Source organism: Cucurbita maxima, unplaced genomic scaffold (assembly GCF_002738345.1).
Source record: "Cucurbita maxima cultivar Rimu unplaced genomic scaffold, Cmax_1.0 Cma_Scf00004, whole genome shotgun sequence".
NCBI classification, from domain to species: domain Eukaryota; kingdom Viridiplantae; phylum Streptophyta; class Magnoliopsida; order Cucurbitales; family Cucurbitaceae; genus Cucurbita; species Cucurbita maxima.
This window is the reverse complement of record NW_019272020.1, coordinates 5,868,428-5,887,988: the sequence shown is the minus strand read 5'-3', so window position 1 is coordinate 5,887,988 and position 19,561 is coordinate 5,868,428. Positions and strand designations below refer to the sequence as shown.

The 19,561-nt window shown below is 36.7% G+C and overlaps 5 protein-coding genes across 5 annotated transcripts; 2 read left to right on the top strand and 3 right to left on the bottom strand.

The window, feature by feature from the left end:
- Nucleotides 1-576: 576 nt before the first annotated feature.
- Nucleotides 577-3,577, bottom strand: LOC111478192 (protein SINE1-like). The gene is made up of 3 exons (XM_023122350.1): nt 3,365-3,577; nt 1,658-3,002; nt 577-1,339 (listed from the first exon to the last, which is right to left on the bottom strand). Exons 1-3 carry the CDS (start codon nt 3,403-3,405, stop codon nt 860-862), a joined length of 1,866 nt encoding a protein of 621 aa, XP_022978118.1. The 5' UTR covers nt 3,406-3,577; the 3' UTR covers nt 577-859.
- Nucleotides 3,578-5,154: 1,577 nt separating this feature from the next.
- Nucleotides 5,155-8,645, bottom strand: LOC111478300 (PHD finger protein ING2-like). Its single transcript, XM_023122497.1, has 7 exons — nt 8,536-8,645; nt 8,372-8,443; nt 8,059-8,261; nt 7,629-7,692; nt 7,114-7,370; nt 5,744-5,782; nt 5,155-5,563 (listed from the first exon to the last, which is right to left on the bottom strand). The coding sequence occupies exons 1-7, from the start codon at nt 8,579-8,581 to the stop codon at nt 5,453-5,455; spliced, it is 792 nt and encodes a 263-aa protein (XP_022978265.1). The 5' UTR covers nt 8,582-8,645; the 3' UTR covers nt 5,155-5,452.
- A 1,352-nt stretch (nt 8,646-9,997) lies between these two features.
- Nucleotides 9,998-10,960, top strand: LOC111478299. The gene has a single exon (XM_023122496.1). The coding sequence runs from the start codon at nt 10,065-10,067 to the stop codon at nt 10,869-10,871; it is 807 nt and encodes a 268-aa protein (XP_022978264.1). The 5' UTR covers nt 9,998-10,064; the 3' UTR covers nt 10,872-10,960.
- Nucleotides 10,961-12,727: 1,767 nt separating this feature from the next.
- LOC111478280 (syntaxin-related protein KNOLLE-like) lies at nt 12,728-13,858 on the bottom strand. The gene is made up of 2 exons (XM_023122467.1): nt 13,393-13,858; nt 12,728-13,320 (listed from the first exon to the last, which is right to left on the bottom strand). The coding sequence occupies exons 1-2, from the start codon at nt 13,782-13,784 to the stop codon at nt 12,774-12,776; spliced, it is 939 nt and encodes a 312-aa protein (XP_022978235.1). The 5' UTR covers nt 13,785-13,858; the 3' UTR covers nt 12,728-12,773.
- A 1,265-nt stretch (nt 13,859-15,123) lies between these two features.
- On the top strand, nt 15,124-19,329 carry LOC111478308 (aquaporin SIP1-1-like). The gene is made up of 3 exons (XM_023122506.1): nt 15,124-15,714; nt 16,888-17,160; nt 18,942-19,329. The coding sequence occupies exons 1-3, from the start codon at nt 15,415-15,417 to the stop codon at nt 19,098-19,100; spliced, it is 732 nt and encodes a 243-aa protein (XP_022978274.1). The 5' UTR covers nt 15,124-15,414; the 3' UTR covers nt 19,101-19,329.
- The last annotated feature ends 232 nt before the right edge of the window (nt 19,330-19,561 follow it).

Here is a 19,561-nt window from a genome sequence, read left to right as displayed (position 1 = left end):
CACGTTTTAAAACAGTGAGACTGACAACGATATGTAATGAATTAAAGCAGACAATATGTGTTAGCAGTGGATTTGGACGGTTACAAATGATATCAAAGCCAGACATCGAATAATGTGATAGCAAGGACGTTGGACCAAAAACCTCTCCCTAGTATAGAAACTACAAGCCTAAAAAAACTAAAGGGTAAATGGTAAAAGTGTAACATTTTAAAGCATCTCACCAATATATGGAAACTATACTCAAAACCTACTAGGGTTTTGTCTCATGAATCTGAAATCGAACCGAGTCAGTTCGAGTTTAGAAAAATGAATCCAAACCAACTCAAAAAGCTAACCCAACCCTAATAATTCGGATTGGGTTGATCCAGGTTGTCGGGTTAAATGTACACACCTAAATCCTAGTAACTAAGAGGATATTTCTCTTTTATTCTTAAAAGGGTTGAAAAGTTATTCCAAACTAACTCACGAACTCTTTTTACTCGCTTGCACCAACTTGAGCCGATGATAAGAGCTTGGGCTAATAAAGAAACGTCATAGAAAGCACTGTTAATAGTCTAAAACGCCCCAACCTTTACCCAAAGAAACATATTTAAAACTAAGCATTAAAACTATCTAGCAAGTGATCCTACTTTTGGTGTCGGAAAATGCATACACATGCAATAATCACAAACAACAAAGAAAAAGTCGAGTATCAAAGACACCGAGTAAGTGACTAAATAAACAAAAAAATTATAAACAAATGGACCAAAATGAACTAAACTCGAGACTACACCTCAAGAACGTGAGGATTTTCCAAATCCATCTAATAGATTTGCTTTTGATCTAACTTCTAAAGCCAATTTCAGGAGAGGCAAGAACACTATGTTGGCACAAGATAGGAGCCTTGGGCACGATCATCAATCCACAGCAATGAAGTGAATATTGTGAAAATAAAAATTGAGAACCCACAGACCAATTTCAAACCAGTTTTCTTATATGCCATCTCAATGCCTGTACATTGAGGTTTGAGTTTACTATGACAAGCCACTGCCACAGGTATAGCAGCTTGGACATCACCATGGGCAGGGACACCATCAGTTGAAGAGATTGATTCGGAACCGCCGTGTGATTGCTTGCCATTATTGTTGTCGTCTAAGCTGTCTCCCGCATCGTCTTTGCTCAGTTTCTGATCATCTGGAGAACTCCATTCCAAATTGCCTGATGATAAACTCCTACGTCTGTGTCTGCAACTTTTGCTAGCACAGTCAGAGCTCCCATCGTTTCGATCCTGAAGGGAATGGATGAGCTTTTGAGGAGTGTTGAAGATCGTGTTTTCGACATCTATGTTGTTTCGAGTCCGCTGAGGTACGAGATAGGAAAGATTGGTATAAGCTAATGAACATTATGGAACTAAACCAGAATTGACATGAACTAAATCGCCATCACAATACAAATGGAACATAAACTATCATCATTCTTTCAGGACACGTAACAGCCCAATCCTACAACGAGCAGATATTGTTCTTTTTGGGCTATTCCTTTCGGACTTTCCCTCAAGGTTTTTAAAACACATCTACTAGGGAGAGGTTTCCACACCCTTATAAAGGGTGTTTCGTTCTCCTCCCCGATTTAGCCATAAGTATTAAATGTAAAAGAGTACTGAGTTAAGAGAACTTACAAATGGGCTGGTTGAAGTACTTCTTGAGAGTCTGCGTTTAAGAGGACTCATTTGAAAAAACCCCGTAAAATCATCCGCATATTCTTCACCGTTATGGCCAAATTTGTGATTTCCAGAGTGCACAGACATTGTGTCGGAAACGTCGAATCCACGAGCAGCATCCGAGAACAAAGGCAAGCCATCCTTGAGGGATATATCAACCCCACCATTCTCATAACTCCAAAGCTTACGATTCACGCTCCCACGGTCGAATCCTGAGTTACGAGAAGCTTGTATGGATGAAAAAGGTGATCCAACAAGCGAACCATAATCAAAGAATGAATCAAGCGTCCGGGATTCAGGAGACTCGGACGAGGGAGTTCGGCTTCCACCGTTCCTCCATGGACTTCGCCTGCCATCAATGAAGTTTGATCCAGTCACTGAGCTTGGAGATTTATCCATTTTAGACACTTTATCAGCGGATATCCTCTTAGCCGTTTGTAGAGTTTCATAAGCTGCACCTTTGACATAGGCCATTTGATCAAACTGACAATTCTCCATCTCCTCAATTATAGCCTGAAGCTCAGAAAATATACTCCAAGGATCTAAGCATTTCATCAAGAAATTGATCATTTGAATAGCAGACAACCTTTTCTGAGAATTCTTCTCTACTACCCCACACTTCAAGATCCGCAGCCCTGCCTGCAACAACAATCTAGCATACGGTTCGACGATCCGAGGATTTCTCTTAGCTAGTGTCATAACAAGCCCCATATGAGAATTGGTCTGTGTAGATTGCTCCTCAAGAGCTCCAGCAACATTCTGGCAAACCTTGTTAACCATCTCATTGGAAGCAAACCGCCAATTATCCGAATCCACCAGAGCTTTCAAGCAAAGGGCAGCCCCATAAGTAAGGCTCTCTTGAGAACCCAACAAAGATTCTGAAAGTGGATTGCAAAGAGAGTGAATAACATGCTTTTTCTTATCATCAGGAGTGGTGGGGTCGATCCCATATCTTGCAATCGCTGGAACAACCTTTGAACAAGCCTGCTGAAGAGGGAAAGAGCCAGCACTTGAAGCCAAAGTCTTGATAATAGAACTCATGATCCGATCAATCTGTGGCACGATATTAACGCCATGAACACGAGCTAGAACTTCATAGAGAGAAATGGTGCACTCCCCTGTTAATGCACCAGTTTCTTTGTTCGCAGAAACTTGAGCAAGAAAAACAGGGATAGCCTTGGAGTCCAGTTCCTTCACGTAAGTTTTCAACGCCTTCATCGCAGATCGACGAGTATCAGCATCTTTATCAAGATTAGCAAATTCCCGCCGAAGGATTGGACTCAAATTTTTGCTCATAAATGACCTGAAACAAATCAAAACAAACGCTTCAGACTAAACTACCCTACAGTTTCAGTCAGGATTTTAAACAAACACCTGATGGGCACCTCAAAAAACCAAAACCAAAACCAAAACCAAAACCAAATGTTTGCTCATAAAATACCTGAAACAAATCAAAACAAACGCTTCAGACTAAACTACCCAACAGTTCAGTAAGGATTTTAAACAAACACCTGACGAGCATCTCAAAAAAACAAAACCCCGAAACTAAATCTGTACAGAACAGTTGAAGAAACATGAACTGGAAGCCAAAAATGAAGTGGTTTTGGATTCTGAGCAAAAGGGTATCTGAAAAAAAGCATCAAATCGAAGAAAAAGAAAGAATACCTTTGAGTTTCTGGGGTTGCTTTTATGGCGTAGAGATGCATGACTGAACAAAAACCGTGGAAGATTATGTTGAATCAGTAGCAAAGATGAAGAACAAGAAGAAGAAGAGTGAAAAAGAAAGAAATTAGGGATTTTGATGGATTTGAATTTATGGGTTTGGAGCTGTCTGATTTGTTTTTGATTGGGGGAATCATTCCTTTTCTGGGATTTTGCAAAGGCGCTCTTATTCCTACTATGAATTCAAAATCTTTTCATCAAATTCCACCGCTATCCTTCCTTCTTCTGTGGGTCCCCTTCCTCAGACTTTTCTTATGGACCATATTGCCCTTCCTTATAAGAATAAATTCAATTTTAAAAAAAAAAATAATTACTCTTTTTTTTTCCTTATAATTTGAATTTAGTTTGTTTAATCTTATTTTCCCTTAAAGTTTTGGTTTTTTTTTAATCACATTTAGCCTTTAATTTAAATAAATTTTTTCAATTATATATAATTTCAAATCATTTTTTAGCGGATAATTTTTATTTTTCAATATAATTTTTGTTAAAAGGTAAAATGTTGTAATAAATTTAATAATATTTTATAAGCAAAAATGTAATATAACGTTCAACATAGTTATTTAATAGGTTAATATATTTTTTAATTAATATTTTCTTCTTCCTTTTACTTAATTATTCATCATTTAGATTGAACAAATTAAATAAAAATAAAAAATATATAAATAAGAAGAAAGGTGTTAATTGGAAAATATAAATTTCATAAAATAGAGATGAGAGGGGTAATTTAGTAATTTTACTCTTAGGATCTTCCCTCCAAACCATTATTGGCGCCCATTCTAAGGATTTGAATTAATGTGCGCCCATTATTGGTAATTAATAATAAATACATTTAATTAATGTCAATTAGTGAATAATTTATCTCAATTAATATTAATCTCCCTAATTAATTATCTTTTTTTTTAATGCAAATTTACAAAAATGACCTTGAAGGAAAACGGCAAATCGGTTTATGAAGTTTGAGATTCGGTTGACTTTAACTTTAAAGCTCGTTTGACCATTGGTTGACTAACGGTAAAATGAATTGGCAGTGGACAATTAACTGTTGCTCTTCTTGTCATTTCCTATGTCTGCCTGTCATTTTCTTTTTTCTCCAAGTTTTTGTTGCAGTAAAAGTGTCACAAATGGAGTTAGGAACGAAGAAGAAGCTCCCCGATTGAAAAAATTGTACTTCTAGGGAAAAAAAAACTCGATAAGAATACTGAAAATATAATTTCTAAGAAAATAGACGTAGAACATGACATGGATGTTTTCTCCCTTATTACGTGACTCGTACATCGTTGGGTATTAAAATACTCAATAATTAACATCAGTTCCATATACATCAATCTCATATATACAATGTTTGTACACGTTACTTTCATGTAGTGCATCGTTTTATCTCTAAATTCATGACTTTCCGATATAAAAATCAAGTAAGCACAATGAAATATATTTAAATGAAGTTCAAAAAACGCAACAAAGACCATTGATTTATTGGGTAGATTTGAACTCGAAGATCCAACGTTGAAATATAGTAAATATTTTATTTGAAATCAATCAACTCCAGATGTTGCATCTGCTCATTAGAGGTCGAGACAACTGGGCATTAGAAGAACTGGCAATGGAAAAGACGTCGTAATCACATGCAAAATCTGATTGACAGCTACAGCAATGCTACAATCAAGAGTTTAACCTTCTTATTTTATGACAATAATTAGTCATCATGTAAGTAATACAAAAATCTTAAAACTTAATAAAATACACCGATCAAATACCATACATCTAAATTTCAATCATTCAACGTACATTTGTAACCATCTTAAAAACAAATGAAGCTCTTACTTAAAGTATCAGCAACATAAATGAAGCTCGATACTTCTTAATTGTAGCATTAATTACAACTTAAATTCAACTTCAATCAAACTTGACTTCACTTAATATAACTTGAATTTACCTGATGATAATATGAACAACATCGGTTGGTTTATATTAGAAGCGTACCGCTTGAATTTTCCCCAACTGACCTCTGAAATTTTTGCCTGTGCACCTTCGTTATTGACATTGTGGTAATACTTTGCAGGTTGGACAATACCACTTTCCTTTAAATCTTGTTTCTGGAGTTAGTCCAACGCAGGAATAATGAAACCATTCACCTCCTTGACACTGTCAATGGCATAAAAGTAACCATTAAGATCTCATTTGATATCGGTTTAGTTTTTAGTTTTTTTTGTTGAACTTTCTTAAAGAATATTTGATTTCTTAGTCTACAAAAATAAGTTTAAAAACTATTTTTTAAAATATTGGTAGGAAGTGAACAACACAATAATACCAGAGAGGACTTACATTTTCGTTGTCACAGGCAATCATATCTCCAAATGACACCTACAAAGACAGATAATTGTGGTGCCCGTAAATATATCAGTACCCAGCCATCTAAGTTATAGAAATTACACAAATTTATCTGCTTTGGCCCATTACATATCACCGTCAATCTCACAGTTTTAAAACGCGTCGACTATAGGGAGAAGTTTTCACACCCTTATGAGGAATGCTTTGTTCCTTCTCTAACCGATGTGGGATCTCACAATCCACCCCCCCTTGGGGCCAGTGTCCTCGTTAGCACAATGCCTGGTGTCTGGCTCTATACCATATGTAACAGACAAAGTCCATCATTAGCAAATATTGTCCGCTTTGACCCGTTATGTATCACCGTCAGCCTCACGATTTTTAAAACGCATCTGTTAGGAAGAGGTTTCCACACCCTTGTAAGGAATGTTTCATTCCCCTCTCCAACCGATGTGGGATTTCACAGATCGTAGCCTTGTCTCCGACACAAAATCCAAATCTTTTTTCTCCCTCACATCTCCCTCCTTATTTATAACCACTTACTACATAAAATTCATCTAACCAACTCTAAATATCTCATATATGCACTAACTAATTCATACTCATAACTAGCACTACCCAATCAAAGGTATCACATTGTGTAGATCGAATTTGGTGTTCCATTGTATTATCTCCATCAAACACCAAGCGAAGGAGGAAGATGACAAAAACCCTATAGCTTCGGTCTTTCCTCTCTCTTATTGATCTTTGAAACTAATTCTTTCTGTTTTGCTTTGCCCTTTTTGTTCCCATCTCTTCACTCCGTAATTTCTTGCACCACTCAAGGTACATTATAGCTAAAACCATCCCTCTCTACAATTTCATTCTTGAGCTCAAGACTTGGCCTCCAACTTCCAAAATGTAATATTTTCTGATATGGATTACCAATCTATCTCCCCTGCTTTCTCACTCAACTTTATACTGAAATTCTCAAAAACAGCTATATTTCTTCATCCAATAAGGTCACAATGCTATTAAATATATAAAACCAGAAATAAACCTTTTTCCTTTTACATAGCAAAATCTACTTTTTTCCATAAAACTGTATCTCTTGCGGAGTGGTTGCATGAGATTGAAACTTTCAATTTAGTCCATTTTTCTACACTTTCCCCCAGTAATTATGTAGATAGGAACTCTAGGATGAAAGCTTTGCACGAGGGCTACCATTCTCTCATGCATTACCACTAGACCCTGATTTTTTTAACTAACTCTAACTCATATACCCACGAACTAACCATAGTCTTCCAATCCCTAACAAAATAAATGAATCGTTTAATAAAATAAGTTCAATTTTCAAAAAGAGGCATGCATGAATCCAAAATCAGAACCTGATGACAAATGCAATACGTAGGTTCATTTGGATCAATGGGCTGATCTACATCAAGTGAAGGTGCAAAGTCCTTTTTATGGCTTCCTGGAGGAGGCATGAGCTCAAAATCTCGATCACGCTCCCTATCCCAATCCCGGTCCCTGTAATCTAGCCTCTTAGATTGAGGTACCATATATATTGATTTGCGCTTTTCATTTTTCAAAACTAGTGGCAATGGTGGAAGAATTGCTGGTTCGTCTGGTGAAATTTTTCCCTCTGAAAAATAGTAGGAGGTCATGCATTATCTAAACAGACAAACTGAATGGAAGGAAAAGCCGAAAAGGTAAGCAATTCATAAAAGCATCCAACAATGTAATATTTGTTTGTTTGATAAATTATCACAAATGACTTTGAGGTGTACCAATAATTTGCTCACCTTCAACTCTTCAGATAATAAAGAAATCAACCTTCAAACGTAACATTGTAAAATGGCTTGCATTTCTCAGAGATATCCAAGCTTCTAAGTCTGTGTACCTTGTTTCAGATCTTCTGCAAAGTTGTTTAGATCCTCATCCAGTCGTTTAATATGGCTATCTATCTGGAAAAGTAAAAACACATGAAGCCCTGTAAGATAAGCCTAGAAAATACATACTAAAAAATACATTCTAAAATACCAATGGCATGTAGCTACGTGGTGAACAAATGTTTCAGTACAGCACTTCGAAAATATCAATGATTCAACGTAAAATAATTTCACCATCTCCACGTCCATATCTTCTCAACAGGAAATCTTGCAATTCGAGGTTGCATGAAGATAAGATAATTGAAAGAAACAAGGAGAATTAACAGAGGAAATTGAAAATTGCGGTCCAGACCAAAAATGGAGAAACGAACAGCAATTGAACCAGGCAGTCTGAAATCAGCGATAATTGAGAGATAATGAAATAAATTAAGTATGCCATACCAGGTCGCCAGCTTGACGTGCCAACAAAACCTTCTCAGTGCACAAACTCAATGCGTTATCCTGATTCGCCTCAATATCCTTCCGCAATTTTTCAAAGGCGGTCTCCTCGTCCTCAGCATTACTATTATTAATTCCTTTCTTCCAACTCTGTGTCGACAATCCAAGACAGTATTTCGTCTGCTGCCTCGTCTGATCAATCATCGCTACAACCAAATATAACACAAAAACGCAAAACAAAAGGAAAACTTCAGACTAACGAATCCGAGTACAGACGATCTAAAGATTGGATCAAATCAGAAAACGAGGTTTTTACACTGAGATCGATCGTCGAGTTCTCTAATTGTGTTGAGTAGCCTCTGAAGCTCAGCAGGCAATGTGCTGGCATCTACAAATATTGAAACGAAACAAAAGCAGAAGCAGATTAGAGAAGACAGGATGGGGGGAAAAGTGGAAGCGAAAAGGAAACATACTACATACATTCCAAATAGTCATCGACGTAGACTCCTGTTCGAGCAATCGCCATGATTAAGGTTTGAGATAAGGTCTCGGATCTAGGGCTTGATCCCGGAGAGTCCCCAAATTGGTTCTGACTTTGTGAAAAATTTTGAAACAGAAAACGACGTCGTATTTTTGTATGAATATGATAAAAACTCAACATTGTCACGCTCCTAACTACATACGAGTCCTTTCAACATGTTTTATTCTATCGAGTAGTTAAATTTTAGAATTAGTAGGCGTATATTGTTAGACGACTTTCAACATGTTTTATTCTATCGAGTAGTTAAATTTTAGAATTAGTAGGCGTATATTGTTAGACGAACACGACTCTCCACAATGGTAATAATATTGTATACTTTGAGTATAAGCTCTCATGGTTTTACTTTGAGCTTCCCAAAAGGCTTTATACCAATGGATATACGTATTCTTTGATTATAAACTCACGACCATTCCCTAAATTAACCAACGAGGGACTTTCATCATCCAATACCTCCCCTCGAACAAAGTACGTCTCTCCTTAATTGAGGCTCGACTCCTTTTCCTGACATTTGAGGATTTACCAATCTATTGACACAATTAAATTTAGGGCATGACTCTGATATCATGTTAGACGAACACGACTCTCCACAATGGTAATAATATTGTATACTTTGAGTATAAGCTCTCATGGTTTTGCTTTGAGCTTCCCAAAAGGCCTTATACCAATGGATATACGTATTCTTTGATTATAAACTCACGACCATTCCCTAAATTAACCACGAGGGACTTTCATCATCCAATACCTCCCCTCGAACAAAGTACGTCTCTCCTTAATTGAGGCTCGACTCCTTTTCCTGACATTTGAGGATTTACCAATCTATTGACACAATTAAATTTAGGGCATGACTCTGATATCATGTTAGACGAACACGACTCTCCACAATGGTAATAATATTGTATACTTTGAGTATAAGTTCTCATGGTTTTGCTTTGGGTTTCCCAAAATGTCTCATCCTTCCCAAGAGACTTCATACGAATGGAGATATGTATTGTTTGATTATAAATCAATGATCATTCCCTAAATTAATCAAGAGTTTCATCCTCTAACATATATATTAACTTTTAATTTTTTTTAACGTCTCGATTTATTATACATATTTCATTTGTTTCAGAGTATCATAATTTTAATATTTGTATGTGATCATAATATTTTTAATATTCCATTTAATTTAGTTTATATTTTAATAACTCGCTTTAAATTAATAAAAATACTTAAATAAAATTTAACCCATTAAAGATTTTAAAAATTAAATATTTTGTTAAATATAAATATATGGTTAAATTAATAAAAATAACTAATATTTTGTATTTGTCAAAAAAAATATATATTTATAATTTAAATTTTTGAATTAAAAAAGGAAAAAAGTATTTAAATCCAAAATTTATTAACGGAGGGGTTAGAAAATCCAGCGTCTACAATCCTCTCTAAAACCCCAAATACCTCGAGAAGAATAAATCTCAAGAACCCCATGGGTCTCGTCTTCATCTCCGCCGGCGAAAACATGAATTCACACAGTCCAAATCTCATCAGCGACGGCGTTCAAGATCAAGATCAAGATCAAGAAAGCGTCGAGGACGACGAACGTCTTTCACTAATTAAGCGAAAGAGGAGTCCAAACAAACGAACTCCAAAGCGGCTCAAACTTTTAAAAGAAAGATCTCTTAAACGCCCAATCGTCCAATCGATCGCTTCTCCAGTCCTCGAAGCATCAGCGGAACAACCGGACATCATATTCGACACTGAAACCGAAAGCGATAGTGATGTGAAAGACGATCTAGGTGATTTATTGATCGGTTTTAAGCAGGATGTATACGAATTTGATAGGATATTAGCGGACGGTTTACATCAGGATTACAAGAGTTTGATGATTTTCATGGGAGCGTCGTCGAATTCGAGCCCTAGTTTTTTGCTGCAGAAGCGATTGAAGAAGGGAGATGTGGACGAACGGCGGAATCGGCTTGTGATTCCGCAGAGGAAGATGAGAAATAATTTTCTGGATCTGGAGGAGGAGGAGAAGTTGAACATGGAGAGATGGTGGATGGTGGAGGTCATCGAGCCGGATTGTTCTGTGAGTTTGATGACGCTGAGTAAATGGGAGACGCCGAGTGGGGCGGCGTATGTGTTCATCACGGAGTGGAATGGACTGGTGGAGAGAAATGAGTTGAAGGAAGGAGACTTGATTCAGCTATGGAGTTTTCGAGTTCACGGCGGCGACCATGGGAGGCTCTGCTTCATGCTTTTGGAGATATGTGAAGGAGATGAAACTGATTCTTGAGGATTTTCTTGAGAGGGGTATTTTGGTAATTTCAACTGGATGTAGATATTTTGCCTTTTTTTTAATATATGAGCATTTTTTAGGCTGAATTACCAAATTAGTCCCTAAAACTTTTAAAATTTATAATTTTGGATCTAAAAAGCTTCAAAATTACAAATTTATTTCTTAAATTTGGATATTGATTTAAATACTGTTCCAATTTTTACGGTTTAATACATTTTTTTTCCTCGACGAAAATTATGGGATTTTAATAAAAATTATTATAATGGATTTTGTTGAAATTTCAAAATTATTTGATTTATTTATTCAAATTTTAAAATTTGTTTAAGTTGTTTGAATAAATCTTAAACTTTTTCAATTTTGTGTTTAATTAATAATTTTTTAAAAAATAAAACTTTTTTTTTTTTGTTTGGTTAAAATTACACGTTTACGAGTGTTCACATTCACCACTTAACTCTCGAGGGAAGCATATTTATAAAAGAGAGAATTGGATGTTCAAATATTAGAGATCTCTTGGTGGGATCGTTATCCAAAAAAGTTCTTGTTTGATAACTCTACTCCTACTAAAAAGAAAGAGTCAGACCCAAACCTAATAGTGATATCTACCGTAATAACACACAAATGACAGGACTATATCACAAATAGACGCACAAATGACAGGACCATATCACAAATAGAAAGAAAATCAATGTCTTAATAAAAGCAGGTAATGAGAGAGATCATCAAAATAGTTACTTGAAAAGTTAGATGTAGACTCGAGAAACTAGTGAGTTGACTCGAACAACTACAGTCAAAACCTACCACAACATTTCACACTTACGAAACTGGTGAGTTGACTCGAACGACTACAGTCAAAACCTACCACAACATTTCACATCAGTCATAACAAGGGAATTGTTGTAAAGAAAAATATCGAGCTGAAGGATTGGTATCGTTGCAAAGAAGCGTACCGACAAGTAGCACATCAACTTCTATTATAAGTTTAACTTCGTCGATCGATACTGGAAGCATCCTAACTAGGAGGAAGGAAGGAAAAAAAAAAAAAACTAACCGTTGAAAAAAAAAAGGAAACTAAACGAACTCTCCATAACACCGTATGATCATTCACCAAAATAATATCTACCTGAAAAAAGATTGAAAATGCTTCAAAATGTACCCTAAGGAGTGAGAGGCATGATGTTAGCTCTCCACCATTTTGAGGTGGCCCAAGCAAGCTACTATGTGCACACAATACGTGTGTCTTAGTGAAGGCAAGCATTGTAAGACGATTGTTTTGGGCGATTTCTTTTGAAAGAGATTTTCAAAGGACATTACGTGCAGAGTGTGCCATTATTGTACTCCAACCCAATGTCATGGGTTGGAGGATCATACACTCACTATCTGGGTTGGGTACGGAGTCCATAAACAACATGACCATGGACATAGGAGAGTCCAATACCTCAAACTGTGCCCTAGAGAGGGAGATGTGCATGATGTTAGCTCTCTCCACCATCCCTGGGCCTGTGACCTAAACAAAGCTACCCTGTGCATACATATGTGTGTCACAGTGAGGACGAGTATTGCAAGACGAGTGTCTTGGGCAATTTCCTTTTTAAAGAGATTTTCCAAGGACAGTACGGGAGACACGAGTGTGCCATTATTGTGCTCCAACCCATATGTCAAAGGTTGGAGGATCATACACTCACTATCTGGTACTGAGTCCATGGACACAAGAGAGTCCAATACCTCGATAGAATTAAGATGAATGGATACACGGGATGTCCCGAAATTATGAACGATACATGGGTCCGTTCTCGATGGCATGATCGAGCGAGCTATGATCGCCGAGACACTTCATGACAAGTCACAAGTAGAGGTAAGATCGAGCCAAATCAGAAATCAATCCGTTCTCTTAATACAATTTCAAGAACTTCCAAAACTAACACCAATAGGAACAACAACAACCAAAATAATCAAAAGCAATAGCAAAATCCCCAAACACATACATTTCCTACTACTCCTTTGCAATTCCTTAGCACTCTTCAATTCCTTTGTTCCATCCCTAACATACTGCGAAGCATTCATCACATGATGTTCTATGTTATCCATCTTCTCCCCTTGTGCCTCCACCATCACCGCCATGTCCAAGAACACTTGGTGCAGCTCCAACAAGCTCTTCTCTATCTCCTTCGCCGCCCCGTGTCGGTCCTGTATCTCCTCCACCGTCTCCGCCACCACCACCTTCCCCCCTTGCCCGTGCTCCTTTATCACCCTCCCCAAAAACTCCTCCACGCCATCCGATATTATCTTCTCTATCACCTCCTCATTCGCCTTCTCCCCCGTCACTGTAAAGTATCGCCGTCCTACCGTCTCCTTATACTCCGTCATCATCCTCTGCCTCAAGCTCTGAAACTCCATCATCAGCTCCTTTAGCTTCTTTCGTAATCCGTTCGTCACCGCAATTCGTGTTCTGTAAAAAAAACTAAATTTACTATAACCCATTAACTTAAACGTGTAATTAAGTATGGTAATTCGATCGTACCTGTAAATGGCAGTGCCCTCTTTACTACCCGAGAGACGTTTCTTTGCAGCATTGGCACGGTCCATTTCCTCGAGGTGGGATCGGATGGATCGAGCCTTTTTCAGAACTGTTACAATGTCGATATTGATCGTATTCCGAAGCGATTTGAGGGTTTCAGGTTTATGAGCCGATTTGGTCTCTTCATTGGCTTGTTGAAGCTTCAATAAAATCTCTCTAATCGAACCCATCTCGGTTTTCACCTTCTCGGCCTCTTCGAGAAAGAGACCCATGTCGCCATTGTCGCCGGGAGCGGACGATGCCATTTCTAAACCGGCTTCGAGGTCGATATCTTTCATGGCGGCCTTCTTCAAATCGACATAGCTCGTGAACGATTTGGTCATCAAGTCGTTCATTTTGGGGAATTTTCAAAGAATAAGGAAAGTTTGAGATTTTTCTGAGCTTTAGAGAGAAAAAGGAAGATTGTGAGTTTGGAATGGCTGAAGCTTAGTTTAAAACTAGTTGCAGAAAAAGAAAATATAGTCGTTGTGTTTGAATTTGTAACGGCTATATTTTGATATAGCCGTTGGGTTAGTAATTATTATTGGGCCGGATTCAATTCATTTGGGCCCATTAAGCAGACACATATATATATATATATATATATTTCTATTACTCTAAATAAATTAATTAGAAAAAAAAACGGCAACATAAAATATCAAAAAATTAAAAAGTATATAATTAGCTTTTTATTAAGTTGACTAATGCTAGAAAAGTTTGTGAAATGACGCTTATGCCCTTACATTCAAATGGCATGAAAGTGTTAATACTTTTGTGAAAAGGCATATATGCCCTTACATTAATCTCCGCTTTATAAATTTGAAAAATATAATTAATATTTTTAGTATTTAACTAATTATCAAATTAATATTAAGGATTAATTATAAAATTTATTAAAATTATATAGATATATATTTGGTTGTATAATACCAAATTAAATGAGATTTTAATTATAATATTTATTTATTATAATACCAAACTCAATTATTTATTTATTTTCTAAAAAAAAAATACTAAATTTATGAAACTTATAATATTATTTATGCTTTTTTTTAGTCTTAACATTTTGATTCCCATCCAAAGATTTCATTAAATAATAATAATAATAATAATAATAATAATAATAAATATTAAATTACAAATGGAGTCCTTAAAAAAAAAATTAAATTTTTTATATAAATAATTTAAAAATATAAAGGATATTTTATATAATAAAAATTAAAAAAAAGTTAAATTATAATTTTAGTCCGTAAATTTTGAAATTTGTATCTATACCATCATTGAATTTTTAAAATTAAAATAATTAGATTTTAAATCTTTCAAGAATATATTAATCATAAAATTAAAAAAAAATTGAGATATTTAAATATATTAGACATTTTAAAACAATTTAATGAATAAATAAAAAAATGAACTTGTAATTTAATATAAAATAAAAATAACAAAATATTTTTCAAACACCTTAATTTGAAATACTATTAAAAAAAAAATAATTTTTTTTAAAAATAAAATATTAATGATTTCTATCCAAACTAACAAATAAATCCTAAAAATAATATTTTTGAGATGAAATAGAAAATTTAAGAATATTTTGATTAATTTTAGTATGAAAAAAAAAATTAAAAGACATAATTTTAAAAATGTGATAAATCAAAAGACAATATTTGAACATTGAAGCAACCGAAATCATCCATTTGGCGAAAAATTTCCGAGAAAATCCGGAGTTAGGTGAATGGCTCGGTATCCATGAATCGTCAACAACAGTTGTGATTCTTATCTTCCCCCCAATTTTTCCTTTTTTTTTCTTTTTCCAGATCATTTTTCTTATTTAAGCGCTGTTGATTTCGTTTCCATCTGAAGCGAACCCAGATTCTGAAGAACCAGACGAGAGCCCTGAAGAAATCGAAATCTCCCCTCACAGTTGCTGACCTATTTCCGGCTGCACCTCCGATTTCCCTTTTGTTCAAGTATTTTCCGGTGATAATCATGATCGATGCTATCAAGGCTGCGATCGGCGATGCCGTTCTCACTTCCATGTGGATTTTCTGCGCTTCGTCTCTTGGAGTTCTTACCTCCGTCCTGTACTCGGTTGCCGGTGTTTATGGCATTCCGCTTCACCCGCTTTTTATCACTACTGCTCTCGTCTTCGTTCTTGTTTTCGTTTTTAATATAATTGGCGCTGCCATGGGTGGGGCTAGCTTTAATCCCACTGCTACTGCCGCTTTCTATGCTGCTGGCGTTGGTCCGACCTCTCTTTTCTCCATGGCTCTCCGTTTCCCTGCTCAGGTTGCATTTCTTCTCTGCTTCTCTAGTTTAGTGTGGAATTTTATGGGTTGTCTTGATTGGTTCCGTTTTTCAATAGCATTCTTTTTAATCTGTGGGGTACTTGATGGCATGTACGTATTTGTTGTGATTCCTGAGAGGTAGATCGATTTTCCATGATCGTTAGGGATGAGTAGGGTTTTGATGGAGAAAATTTAGTGTTTTCTTGTGGGTGATGATTGAGGAAGACAGATTGCTCTATCCTTAGAAAGGAGTTAGATACTGGCTTGTGAGATCCCACGTTGGTTGGAGAGAGGAGAACGGACATTTTTTATAAGGATGTGTAAACTTCTCCCTATAGACACATTTTAGAAACTCAAAGGGGAAAGTCCAAAGAGGACAATTCTTGTGGGTAAGGAGTTGATGCTTGATGCTGACTTGTGAGATCCCACATGAGAGGAGAACAAACATTCTTTATAAGGGTGTGGAAACCTCTCCCTAGCAAACCTGTTTAGCAACCTGAATGAGAAAGTCCAAAGAGGAAGACAGGTTGCCCTATCGTTGGAAAGGAGTTGATGCTGGCTGATAATCAAGAAGGTTAGGATAGGTTGTGTGCTTTACAAACTGGATGGTTCTTGTGAGATCCGTGTTAGTTGGAGAGGAGAACGAAGCATTATTTATAAGGGTGTGGAAACCTCTCCCTAGTAGATGCCTTTTAGAAACCCGAAAGGGAAAATCCAAAGAGGACAATTCTTGTGGGTAATGATTGAGGAAGATAGGTTGCCCTATCGTTAGAAAGGAGTTGATGCTGACTGATAATCAAGAAGGTTAGGATAGGCTGTGTGCTTTACAAACTAGATGGCTCTTGTGAGATCCCGCGTTAGTTGGAGAGGAGAACAAAACATTCTTTATAAGGGTGTGGAAACCTCTCCCTAGCAAACGCGTTTTAAAAACCTTGAGAGAAATCTTAAAAGAAAAACCCCAAAGAGTACGATATCTATTAGCGGTGAGCTTGGACTGTTATAGCTCTTCACCCTGGATGGAGCTAGAGATCTTTCATAAGGTTGGATGGGCAAGATCTTAGCTTCAAAGGAGTGGAAGAACTTTAAAATCTCTAAATGCTGACTGAATGATATTCTCCTAAGATGGAATAATGTTGTTGAGAATTGTATTATACATAGAATTCATTGTTGGCAGGCTGCTGGTGCGGTTGCTGGTGCAGTGGCGATCAAGGAGGTGATGCCAATACAGTACAAGCACATGCTTGGTGGACCTTCTCTAAAAGTTGACATTCATTCTGGAGCCACAGCTGAAGGAGTTTTGACATTTCTAATCAGTTTTGCTGTTCTTCTAATTGTACTCAGAGGCCCCTCCAGTCCAGTTATTCAAACATGGTTGCTGGCAGTGGCTACCGTAGCGTTAATCGTTGCTGGTTCCGATTACACAGGACCTTCCATGAATCCTGCAAATGTGAGTTCGCCACTTCGACTAAGCTTTATTCTTTACGCATTCTGATTTGATTACGATTATTGATAATTCGGTCTGGTTTAAAACCGCCATGATTCTATTTTGTGTGCCACTGATGCCTTCATGATTGATGTGTTGGGGGATGGATTTTTCATTCATTGAAGCTGTTGAATTAATGGCTGGTTAAGTTGCTTAGACTACTAGACCTCCTTTGAATCTTGTTGATGCTACTTCAGGCCTTAGCATCTCGAGCCCCAGAGAAGGGCTTGGGCTCTGGAACTTTGACCTTGTTGGGTCGCATTCGCTCGTTTGTTTGTTTTAAAGTTGCTAATCAGCTGGCTTGAGAATTAATCAAGAGGTTAGGTGACATATTTGAAATGGTTAAAAGCATCCTAATTTGAATGCTTCTAAAGGAGGACGGGAATCACCAAGAAAGATTCACTTTTCCCATTATGTCTATTCCATATCATCTTTTTCGAGGTCGTGCAAGTCTAGGATAACAGAGAACTCTGTAGGAGAGCCTTATAATCAGAAACAGTATAGATCTTCCCATCTTTTAACAAAGCAAACACCAGTTTGGATTAAAAAGTATGCCTTGGCCACCTAGTTTTCGCCTTATCTACTGAGTTTTGGGAATGTTTTCGCCCTAAATCGCTAACCGAGCTTATATTTTCACCCAAAGTCGAGTCGATGACTTTGAAACTTGAACATCCAAAGGGCTTTTTGCCTAATTGGTTTTGGCTACAATACTTAGAGCTAATCTCAGTTTGCAAACCTAACTCATTTCTCTCATCACATACCTTTTTTTTCCTCATTGACTTGTCCCGCTGCACCCTCTCCGTTTGTTTCTGTGAGTTCATAACTAGGTTCACGAGTAAGTAGCTTGACTGTAAAGCCAGCTAATTCATTTATTCTTGAACGGTAAAAGAGAATGAATCTTGAGTCTCTTTTCCTCTCACTAAATTGTTTCTACACATGAGATTCTCTCATTAATATGTGTACATAAATACTTCCACTAGAAATATGTACGGTTTCTTTTGTTAATCTTCCTATGCACCTACTCTACTGATCACTATGTTGTCGGTACATACATGATCTCTTTGTGTAAGATCCCATATCGGTTGAAGGGTGTAGAAACCTCTTCTTAGGTGACGCGTTTTAAAACCGTGAGGCTGATGGCAACGTAATGGACCAAAGCGGACAATATCTACTAGCGGTAGGATTGGGCTGTTACACCTAGTGTATATTTTTTTTTTTTGTCACCATTCTCTCTCCACAATAACTCACTTTTCCAAACAAAGATTCTCTCAGCAATTTCTCTCCTTTCACTTATGTTTTTATAATGAAAAGAATGTCGTTAAAAAGTTTAAACTCGAAGTAAACAAAAACATTCATGAATAATCATGTGAAAACCTTTCTTTTTTATCCTGAAACACTAGAACCAAACATGCTGAATGGAAGAAAGCATGAACAAAGATTCAACTCAGCAATCATGGTTGGCTTGATGGTCATTGGAAACAAATATTGAAGGGTCAGACTCATTGTCTTATAAGATTAGCAAGAGATGGATGGTAGGCTTTGGTAACTGAACTATGGAATGATTATATAGTCTGAATTATTGCTTCATCTTATTTGATACTCATTTGTCTGGCTCCTTTGGTTCTTCCCTCGTATATACTAATGTTCGGTTAATGAACGGGTTAAAGTTGTGTTATGAATGTGCAAATTCGAGACCGTAAAAATGATGGAGAAGTCGATATATGTTATTTTGTTTCGAAATGCAGGCGTTTGGATGGGCATATCTAAACAACATGCACGATACATGGGAGCAGTTGTACGTGTACTGGATCGCCCCGTTCATAGGAGCCATTTTGGCTGCTTGGCTTTTCAGAATCATCTTCCCACCACCAGCCCCAGCCCCAGCCAAGCAGAAGAAAGCTTGAAATCGTAGTCGCAATGCCGCTGCTGCTGCTATGTTTCTTTAGATATGCTTTGATGAATCAAATGTAGCAAGAATCCTTGCAGTTCTGTTCTTAAGATAATTGGTGCTGTTTAAAGTTTATACTTTGCAGCTGCTTCTGGATCAATAATCCTTCAATCAAGTTCTTCCCCTCCTTTAGTTATTTATGTTTCAACTAATTTGTCAATGGCCACAGGTTGCTGTTGCCTGCCCTTTTCAGGTTTTATTTTTATGTTTCTGAAGGTAGTTTTATGTTATTTTAGAGTTTTACTATTCAAACAAGGTACTCCAAGATGTGTTACCGTTGTATCCCTAGTAGATGATCCCACATCGATTGGAGAAGGTAATAAAACATTCCTTAGAGTGTGGAAACCTTTCCCTAGTGGATGTGTTTGAAAACTATGAGGCTGACGGTGACACGTAATAAGACAAAGTGGATAATAT

Bases quoted from the DNA above. Each gene is read 5' to 3' on its own strand.
- LOC111478308 (XM_023122506.1), top strand. From the start codon at position 15,415: ATGATCGATGCTATCAAGGCTGCGATCGGCGATGCCGTTCTCACTTCC. The intron at 15,715-16,887 runs GTTGCATTTCTT...CATTGTTGGCAG, and splicing joins CTCTCCGTTTCCCTGCTCAG to GCTGCTGGTGCGGTTGCTGG. The intron at 17,161-18,941 runs GTGAGTTCGCCA...TTCGAAATGCAG, and splicing joins CTTCCATGAATCCTGCAAAT to GCGTTTGGATGGGCATATCT.
- LOC111478280 (XM_023122467.1), bottom strand. From the start codon at position 13,784: ATGAACGACTTGATGACCAAATCGTTCACGAGCTATGTCGATTTGAAG. The intron at 13,321-13,392 runs GTACGATCGAAT...TTTTTTTTACAG, and splicing joins GAGGGCACTGCCATTTACAG to AACACGAATTGCGGTGACGA.
- LOC111478300 (XM_023122497.1), bottom strand. From the start codon at position 8,581: ATGGCGATTGCTCGAACAGGAGTCTACGTCGATGACTATTTGGAAT. The intron at 7,693-8,058 runs GTATGGCATACT...TTACTTTTCCAG, and splicing joins CACGTCAAGCTGGCGACCTG to ATAGATAGCCATATTAAACG. The intron at 5,564-5,743 runs GTAAGTCCTCTC...TGCCATTGACAG, and splicing joins TTGCCTGTGACAACGAAAAT to TGTCAAGGAGGTGAATGGTT.
- LOC111478192 (XM_023122350.1), bottom strand. From the start codon at position 3,405: ATGCATCTCTACGCCATAAAAGCAACCCCAGAAACTCAAAG. The intron at 3,003-3,364 runs GTATTCTTTCTT...GATTTGTTTCAG, and splicing joins GCAACCCCAGAAACTCAAAG to GTCATTTATGAGCAAAAATT. The intron at 1,340-1,657 runs GTAAGTTCTCTT...CTCGTACCTCAG, and splicing joins GTACTTCAACCAGCCCATTT to CGGACTCGAAACAACATAGA.
- LOC111478299 (XM_023122496.1), top strand. From the start codon at position 10,065: ATGGGTCTCGTCTTCATCTCCGCCGGCGAAAACATGAATTCACACAGT.